This window comes from Mus pahari, chromosome 21 (genome assembly GCF_900095145.1).
Source record: "Mus pahari chromosome 21, PAHARI_EIJ_v1.1, whole genome shotgun sequence".
In the NCBI taxonomy this organism is placed as follows: Eukaryota; Metazoa; Chordata; class Mammalia; order Rodentia; family Muridae; genus Mus; species Mus pahari.
The window spans coordinates 48,306,885-48,316,450 of record NC_034610.1 but is presented as its reverse complement, the minus strand read 5'-3'; the positions used below and the strand labels follow the sequence as shown (position 1 = coordinate 48,316,450).

Genomic DNA, 9,566 nt, shown 5'->3' with positions numbered 1-9,566 from the left:
GTGTGTGTGTGTGTGTGTGTGTGTGTGTGTACCAGAAGCATCTACAGAATGTATCTTTAGATCTTAGCAGAGATCTCAAGGTTAAATCAAATGTTGTTGCTGACAGACACACTAGTTGAAGGTCTGTGGGCAGTGAGAAAGTTGCATGCAAGGCAAACCTATGGGAGCAGGCCAGCGGTGGGAGGGCTAAGCAAGTGGAGACTGGGGACTGGGAATTGCCACTGGGTTTAGCAAATCAACAGAAGTAGGGCACCACCTAAGGACTTTAGTATTTAAGCAGAGCAGCGTTAGCTTAGGAATTCATAGGCTCTGAAAAGTTGAAAGGATTGCCAGTAAAAGGGGCTACATGCTTAAAGTCCAGGCAGAGAAAGGGTTACTTTGCCGATGGGTGACATATTCCCAAGTGTGTTTTGGGAAAGGAGAAAGGACAGAGACCTTGTTTTCCTAATTCCTGTATCTCCAACTCCTGGCCCACACACATTCACTGAATATGAGGATATAAACATCTGCGAGACGAGATAGTTGGACGTTAATGATTCAATAACCATCTGTCCTAACCAGGGACAATTTTAGAAGTGACTGATGAGGGTCAGAGAGGTGGGGCAGTGTGTAAAGGTGCTTGCTGCCAAGCCTGGTGACCTGAGACCAATCCCTGGGACCAAGTGGTGGAAGGTGAGAATAAGCCTATCCATGCTGTCCTCTGATCTCCACATAGGCTGTGCCATGCTCATGACTACACGCATATACACACAGAGAGAAAATATCAATTCGACTTTTAAAAGGAAGCCACAGGTGAGATCCCATAGTAGAAACTCGGCCTTCTGTAACTCATAGGGTAGCCAGTTAGAAACACTGGCCAGGAGCTTCTAATGGGCTATAAAAGGTCCAAGGCTCTCAGCGGTCTCCACACTCACCAGTGTTTTTCCTTCCAGTTGAAGAAGAACTGGCTCAGACTTCTGATCGCCAGAAGAAGTTTCGTTCTTCCCTGCGCAAGAGAATGAGGCGAAGGTGACGGTTGGTGTCCCCAACGGACAAAGCGCCGTGAATTTCTCAAGGTCACGGAGCAGCAGTCAACGGAACCACCAGGAAACGGGAAAGAAGAGTGAACACATCAGTGGCTCAGGAGGACTTCTGTGGGATCCGCCATTAATGGCAGTTCCTCGGAACGCACCATGAACTTAAACTTTTCTTGAACATGCTCAAGGCATAGCTAGAGTTTCTTTCATTGTTGACTATGCTTATTTACTTTGTGGAGAATATTTTTAAATTAAAACTTCTGGGTCTCATCATATTACTCTATAAAATCTCACATAATTTTCCCTTGAAGAGTAAGGCGACCCTGAGAAAAAAAAAAAAACGGAAACAAACAGCAGAAGACGGTGCCCCGAGGGAGCTCAGTGCACACCGAGTCCTTCCGTTTGGCTCTCTAGCCAGCCTGAAACATGGTAGCTCCAGATAGTGTTCCAGACCTGACGTCGTGTCTCTCCTTTCCCCAACTTTAAGACAATGTAAACCATCTCTGTGGCAGGCTGCACCAAACACATGAATCTCAGTGTTAGCTATGGGTTTCTCACCAATATAGCTTTCCCCATGGTAGAGATAATGATGAGGTGATACGTGGGAAAGGAAGAAAAGACAAATGTTCCTCTAATCCCCTAGGAGACTAATTCAAGTTGTTTTCTTAGTAAAACCCAAACACCAGGGAGCTCTAAGTAGAAAGTCGGCCTTTCAAAAGTAGAATTCCTATCATTTGCTGGGCTCTAAAGAACACAGGCAACTGAAATGACACTCCAAGGTGACAGTTAAGCAGATTATGTGCACTACTGTACTCTCCGTGGTCTTCCGGTCTCTGACCCTGGCTCAATCCCAACCTTTGTGCAGGAGTCCACTGCTCTGAGTGGTTTCATGAAATGGCCAGTGTGGTCATCTGGCTTGTGGTTTTGTTTTTTGTTTAAAGCACCCATTTTAGTAGTGACAATCAATCCAAGACTGTAACGATCGCAAGTCACCACACCTCACTGTGGCCTGGTGTTTCCTGCCTTTTCCTTTCAGCCCTACCCTGGAATTCTTCACAGGCATCGGGTGACCTTTCTGTTGGCGCACCTTGCAAATTTTAACTCTCAGATCAACTGGCAACATTCGTTTCTGTTTTAATAGCACCCAACTCTATCAAGACTGTCTGTTGGGCCTTTCAGAGTCGGGAAATTTCAAAGTGTTCATGCCATTTGGAAGAAGTAACCGTATTCTTGTGGTTTGGGGAAGGACCTCTTTCTTTCTTTAGGCCCTGGTGGAAGCAGTCTGTGTAAAACTTGTTCTAGCAGGCAGTGTGAAAGGACACAGCAGAGTCCCATGCCAGGCAGCTGCCAGCCAAATGTATGGCTCGGCGTTAGCTGGATCCCTTTCCCTCCAGAAATAGGAACTTCACAAACCTGAGGTTGGGCTGTGGTGGCGGCCTGACGTTCACTTGACTACTGTGTAACAGATACGCTTGGAACATGCATGTTTTGAATAGTAAGCATAATTGACTGCTACAGGATGGCTTCATGGTGTTCATGCTGGACCTGAGAGCGAAGCACTGACAAAACCATATGCGTGGTTTTTATAAGAACATTAGGTGGCTAGAGAGATGGCTCAGTTTGGGAGCACTGGCTGCTATTCTAGAGGACCCAGGATCAATTCCTAGCACCTCATGGCAGCTCTCAACTGTCTGTAACTCTGCTTCCAGAGGATATGCATATGCATGCAGGCAAAATACCCATAACATAAAATAGATAAATCTTAAAAAAATGTTAGCTGTCTGTCATGAAAAGTCCCAAGGGTTTTATTACCAATTCAGTGAAGGTCCTGCTAACAACTTTGCCAAATCTGAGGACTGCAAACTGCTGCAGGGTGGAATCTTTGCTCAAATGTCAGTTTTGATCTCATTTGGTCACCATAGCTTCTGGCAGATTCTAACTCAGACCAGTCTCCTTACATCACTCCCATGTCAACTCCAATCTATGCTCTGAATCTCCCCCTCCCCCCCCCAGGAGCCAAATCGCTTCCCACAACCCCCACTGTTCTCACCCCAGCGGCTCCTAACCTCTTTTCCGTTCCCTGCCAACCTTGCTAATATTCCTTCCTACTATCTAAAAGAAGCATCCATTAGGTGGAACAGTTTTCAACTCCAGTCCTGCAATAAAACTTCTATGGGTACTTTAAGCACCTTTACATGGCTTTTGTAAGTCAATGAAAATAAATAAAAATTGTTATAGAGCCATGATAGCTTTTTGGGGGGGGGGGCAAGTTCTATTTATTATGTGGTCTAGAATTCAGATAAGATGGCTTTGAACTCATGACCCTCCTCCTCAGTCCCACCATGTGCCAGGATTACAAACATCACCACACCCAGGTTTAAGGCTGTGGTAATTTTTCAAGGTGTTGTTGTTGTTTTGTTGTTTTCTGAATTAGTGCTTGGCAGTTTGGTGTTGCCCAAGATGGTCCATCGAAAGACTACTAGAAATGGACTCCAAATCCGTGGCCACTCCACATCCTGAACCTAGTTGGTAAGACAGAAAATTAGGCATAGGTATACACTTCATGTCCTCCAAGACGGTATTTGCAATCTCTTAGCCATAAAGTAATACTTAACCATCCTAGCGATTTCAGAGCTTTCTAGTAGCAATGGGGAGAGGCAAGAATACATTTTCCTTGAAATCTCAGTTCTCTGGCAAAAGTATTAGAAATCAGAATTCGTACCTTACAACTTGTTATAATTTTGAAAATGTTAAACACACTTCAAATTTCCAAGCAGGCGCTAAAGGTTATGCTCTGAATCTGCAGTGTCTGGGCAGGTGGTGGACCCTGCCCGGCAGAGGTGGGAAGTTCACCTGTCCTCGGGCCTGCCCTAGGTGCTGCTTTTTTGTGCGTTATGATTCTGGCACACGCTCCTGTCCTGGTTGCTACCAGGGGACTGTGGCTCTCAAACTATAATGAACTGAAATCTCTGAATGAGTAAGTCTATATAAACTTTCCTCCTTTAGATCCCAAGATACCAGTGGTAGGCTGTGGTGCAGATCCTAGCATGAATAACCCGAAGGGAATGGAAAACACACACTCTAAGGTTTGTATTTATAATCAGTAAGATGAAAAAATTAAAAAAAAAAATTCTTTCTACTTAAAAATCTCAAATCTGTATCTGGAAACTCTTGGATCCACTTTGGATCCACGTGGGTACCCCGCCATTTAGCCAGTTTACTGCGTGATGGGATGAAGGTGTTCTTCCAGGACCCCTGCTCCTGAGACCATACATTGAGTGTACCGCTTCACCCACGGCTGCTCTAGAGGCCCTTTTCACCATTAGATACACATACAAAAGACAGCTCTCACCCACCATCACAGGAAGGTCGACAGATGATTTTTAAAATATGGACTCTATATACACTGAACTTTGTGATGGGAAGTATATATACAGAAGCACGTTTGGTCTCATAATATCCCCACAGCTTGGCTCGCTGAGACAGGCTTCTCCAGATAGTTGTTTTTGTGACAATTATAGAGAACGTGAGAAAGGCCTTTCACAAGTTGAAAGATAATTTAGAAAGAACAGATCTCAAAGAAGACAGTTTTGCAAATCGTATTTTCTATGCTCATTTTAAATGACCACATAAAGAAGAAACTCTATGTAACACTTCAAAAAAGATTGTATGGTTGACCATTTTCGGTTATCATGTTTAAAACACAAGTAGGCCCATAATGTGGTATGCCTTGTGAGAGCTCCCGGTGAGCAGCGTCAACCACAGGCAGATGCAGTCCCTCAGCAGCCTGCTCCGAGCTCCGTGAACACACAGCGGACATAAGGCAGGACTCAAAGCATGGCGCCAAGGCACAAGCAGTAGTGCTGAGGCATCACCTGAAGGCACACCAAGGAGAGAAGGGCAGGCCTCCCTGGTGACCTCACACCTCAGACCCTGTAGCTCCCTACAGCATCACTGAACCCGTCACAATGAATCTGGTATATGGAATGCTGGATTTGCCAACTTTTCACAATTTCCACCAGTTTACTAAGGCTAGCAGGAGTAACAAACTGAAAGACAAAACAGAGCTTAGCCACTCATAAAATGTTACTATTTTAAGGATTTTGTAAAAATGCTAGATTTTTTCTGATGGAAAAATAGCACTCAAGTTCAAGGTTTATGAAAAGAGAAGTGACACATTTATAGAATAAACAAACTTTTATTTTATAACAGTAATACATAAAGCAAAATATCATTTAATACAACTTGAAGCTGACATAAATCTAATCTGGCGTCATAACTATACATAAAGTCAAAAGCAAATGAGAAAGATGTTCAATACAGTTAATAAACCCCTATCAGCTCTCTGGTGTTAGCTTTACATGGTATGGCTTCTTACAACAACCACACCCCACACTGTCCCCAACCTCTTCTTCCCAGTGTCTTCAAAGCTGCAAGTCATCAACGATGTCAGAGAGGACCTGCTCAGTGGCAAAGGGCCAGTGTCCACGGAGACAGAGAAGGTTCATACAGAGCAAGTGTTCTACTCAAGGGTTCAGATAGTGGGAAGAACTGGAACTGGGAAGGTTAAGAAAGAAATCTCTAAGGCTGAAAGCTGCCTGGTTTTCTTTTAGTAAAAGGGAAGGGCACATGGTGTGGCTCTCCTCCGGTTCTGGAATGCTGTGGCAAAGCGCATGTCTGAGAAGTACTGCACGGTGGGACGATGGTCTCTCAACACAGGCCCTGGTCAGTGAGCTTCTTAGTTCTCCAGTCCAGAGAGTCCCTGTCTGACTCTACTGAAGTACAGAGTCAAAGGACTGGAGGGTCAAAAGTCTATACAAAAATAATCCATTGTGAAATTCCTAATATTAGAAAGATTTCAAGATGTAAAGAAATGCTTTTAATCAGTATTATTATGTCCTCATGCAGTATCCTCCTGCGGTCTGAAAGCTGTAAATATTGACTGTAAGAATTGAATGGAGACAATCTTAAAGGATGAAAATTGCTATCTAAATTAGTCACGAGTTTCCTTTCCGCATAACAGCACCTGTTCAAGTGAACAGCACCTTACCAGCCCGGCTGGCTTTGTTCACTGTCATTTGAGCAAATGAGTCAAAAAAGCAGGTAGGGAAAGAAAACGAACACAAACCTAATAAAAAACGAAGAATTAAAAAAAAAAAGTAGGGAGAGAAAGAACAGGGGAGCAAGGTGTCTAGAAGTGGTTATACAACAAGTAATATATTAGAAATGTACGGGAATCGTCGAGACCAGAGCTGTTAAGGTAGGGCTGCTGTTGGCATTTTAATTCTTCAGGCTTCTGGTCACTGTTAGCAGTTGGGGCACAGTTTTGCTGGAGTAGTGGTACGGCGTTAAGACTTGGAATGGTCAAAGTTCTTCAGATTCATGAAGTTAAATGTTGTTTAAAAAATACTTTCTAGGAAAGAAAAAAAAGACATAAATCTTAAGTATTCAAAGTTAAATAATCAAAGTTTTCAACCAAGTAATCAAGTTATCTGCCTACTTTAACAGGAACCAACGTGTCTACTGAAAACAAACATGAAGCACGCATTCTGAACCTAGAAGCCTTAAAATTTCCCAGAAAACTGGCAAGACCAGAAGAGGTAGCAAGACTTAATTATAGCCAAGGAGACAACATGTGCAGTGTGACGCCCCCAGTGTCCAGTCTCTAGTTTGCCCTTCTTTAGCTGCACATCCCCATAGGCGACTGGGGTCCACAGACATTCCATGAGAAATTCAAAGCTATAGCTTGAAACAGAGGACTGCTTTAAGTAGACTGCTGGTCTCTCCCCCAGCCCCACCCAGTTGATGAGCCAAGACCCCTCTGTCCAGCACAGACATACTGCGCAGGCCACCTGCCATTCAACCCTTTAGCAGCTGTTTTGGTTATCAAGTCAAATATCACAGTATTTCCATGGCTGCCTTCAAGTAATCGCCATTCTTCTTATTAATGGTCTCAAAGTTCCTGAGAAGAGTTGCTGACAATTGAGATTTGCTAAGAAGTCACAATAGGCTTCCCTGGACTGAAAAGTCAAAGGGGCAGTTCGTGAAAGTTCAGTACTGGTTGGTAACAGAGCAGTGAGACACAGGTGCCCTGAGGTAAAGCCCCCACCCCCACCACCCTCACCCCTGCTATAAAAGTGAAAGCTAACTGATGCAGGCTTTAAGCTCAGCATGGGAAGGTCTGGCTGTTTTTTACTCACTGAGAGGAACAGGAGGGGACTTCAGGTGGTGAGAACAGGCAAGGAGACACAGAAGGCACAGAAGGAAGGCTCAGAGGCACAGGGTCATGGTACTGAGATAGACTTAGATTTATGTGGGAGAGAAGATGGTGAGAGGAAGACGAATGCGGAAGCAACACACTGGAAAGCATGGGTGAGATGGATCAGGTCTCTTCTTAACCAGAGTGAGAAGTATGGACCTGAGCCAATAATGATGGGGTGCGTGGGGGAAAGGAGACTTGCCAAAAAGATCAACTGGCAGTCAACTGTAACAGTCCAGAGGAGAGTAGGGTGCAGAGTCAGGGAAAAGGAGTCAAGAGTGAGGGGTGTCAGCTATGCAGATCATAAACACAGAGAGGATGCAACTGTTCTTCCTTTGCTCCCGAGGACGTCTGCATAGCTGGATCCATATGCTCAAAGAAAGCCTTGTTATGATTTCGGTGTGGGTAGTCTGCTGACGGGGAAGGGGAACAGAGGCCAGAATGCTGGTCAGAAGCACCCACAGGTACCAGCTGGATGAAGAAGATGGCAATAAGCAGGGGTTATCAGAAGAGGGCTAAGACTCGGGCTTTGAGATGTTGCCACAGAACAGGACAAATGACTGCCCAGTGGTATTTCATGCCTTTCACCCCAGCACTCAGGCAGATGCAAGTGGAGCTCTGTGGTATTAAGGCCAGCCTGATCTACATATGAGTTCCAGCCAAGGCTAACAATAGTGACACCTTGTCACAAAACAAAACCAAAAACAATTAAAAAGAAAAGTGGCTATATAATACTACAAAGTCTGGAACCTAAAAGGGGCAGAAAAGGGTGGCCCAGAGTCCGTGCGAGCGAGCCATGAAGCCTAGAGACACAGATCTGAGTCAGCACACAGGAATCTAAGCAAGACCAAGTACAAGGAGCCCGGATGTGAGCTTCACGGAAAAAGGAAAGCTTTTTAATGATGGGGAAGCTCCCAAGCCCATCATTAAAGGCAGGCAGACAGCACAGAGGACTACAAGTGACTCACCATCCCTGAGCTAGCAAAAGGGTTTTAGATATAACTGTTTCATAGTCCATGTCAACTTGACAAAAATTCTGGCATATGTACTAATTATAGAGAACTGTGGACATTAATGTTCTTTCCAGAATATACCAGTCCCAAAATAGAGAATGTACACAGTATTGGTCAGATAAAATCCTTATTTTGATAGGGGAAAAAATAGTCCTCACTATTAAGAAGCAGTAGAGATATTATGAGAGCCTCTTGATTACCCAGGGCAGGATGACTAATGAAGTCCATTGTTTCCCGCCCTGCTGTCTTCCTTGGGCTATCTCATTACTCATTAGCACTTCTGCTCGAGTCCAGGAGGGAAATCAATGGAAGCAAAGTCTTTTTGGCTGGCAATGCTGAAGAGAAATGTGGGGGATGGTGACCAATCAACTGCTCAGGAGCTTATCTGTGACCTCTGGACTCACTGCCCCTTCTTGCACTTTGACACCTAGTACCTCTGCTCCGCCTGGTAAATCTGGGTCATTTCTTGAACGCAGCTGTCTAGTTAGCACAGAAAACAAAGCCCTTCACCCACTGCAGTAATGCTTTAGGTACAATGGGTTAGACACATTAGAAAGACTGGAAAGAAGAAATAAGTCAGAGGTGACTGTCTCTAAAAATCTACAGCAAGGTGATATTTAGGACTCTTCATGACATTTTTCTCTAGGTTTTAAAAAATCTCTCTTAATAAAAAAATCACAAAATTAGAGATGGGAACAAAATTATGTTTTGATATTACAGGAAGAGTAGAAATATACAGGAAACTGAAGACAATAGGTAAAGAAAAAAAAATCTTCAAAATCCAGTCAATTTAACAAAATGAAAAAATACATTAAAAAGTTCTTTACTCCCACCTAGTCACAACGAGATTACTAAGAAGGTAAAACGGGCTATTTTTTTCTGGTAAAATCACAAAAGGCAATCTCGACATGTTTCTAGAATTCCAAGCAGCTTTTGGAATCTAAGAAACTTGCATCTTAGTGTCGAATGCAATAATTACTTTCTAACCTGTGGTAAGCTAACCATTAGTTAATTGATTCCTGTGAGAGTGGAAACACCTGGACCCCGCATTGTCTAGACAGATGAGCAGTAACTTGTACAGTTCTTTACTTAGACATCCTGTACCTTCGCTCCTGTGTTTAAACACAGTAAGCATCCCTAAGAACTATGTATTTAAGTTCTGAACTAAGGAAGGACAAAGCCAAGGATGAACCCGCTAACATCACCGGCACAGGCACATTCACATTAGATGTTTTAACTAACCTCCCTCCCTCCCTCCCTCCCTCCCTCCCTCCCTCC

At 43.9% G+C, this 9,566-nt stretch overlaps 2 protein-coding genes across 7 annotated transcripts in view; one reads left to right on the top strand and one right to left on the bottom strand.

Moving 5' to 3' along the window:
- Positions 1 to 1,291, top strand: part of Smlr1 (small leucine rich protein 1) — an 8,548-nt gene extending 7,257 nt beyond the window's left edge. Inside the window, exon 2 of the mRNA XM_021221884.2 lies at positions 933 to 1,291. Coding sequence (XP_021077543.1) covers positions 933 to 1,012 — 80 coding nt within the window. The 3' untranslated portion in view covers positions 1,013 to 1,291. The remainder of the gene's footprint in view (positions 1 to 932) is intronic.
- A 3,907-nt stretch (positions 1,292 to 5,198) lies between these two features.
- Epb41l2 (erythrocyte membrane protein band 4.1 like 2) overlaps positions 5,199 to 9,566 on the bottom strand; it is a 101,201-nt gene continuing 96,833 nt past the window's right edge. For all 6 annotated transcript variants that reach the window (XM_029532819.1, XM_029532820.1, XM_029532822.1 and 3 more), the window contains one exon: positions 5,199 to 6,429. The gene's annotated coding sequence lies outside the window, so the exon portion shown is untranslated. The remainder of the gene's footprint in view (positions 6,430 to 9,566) is intronic.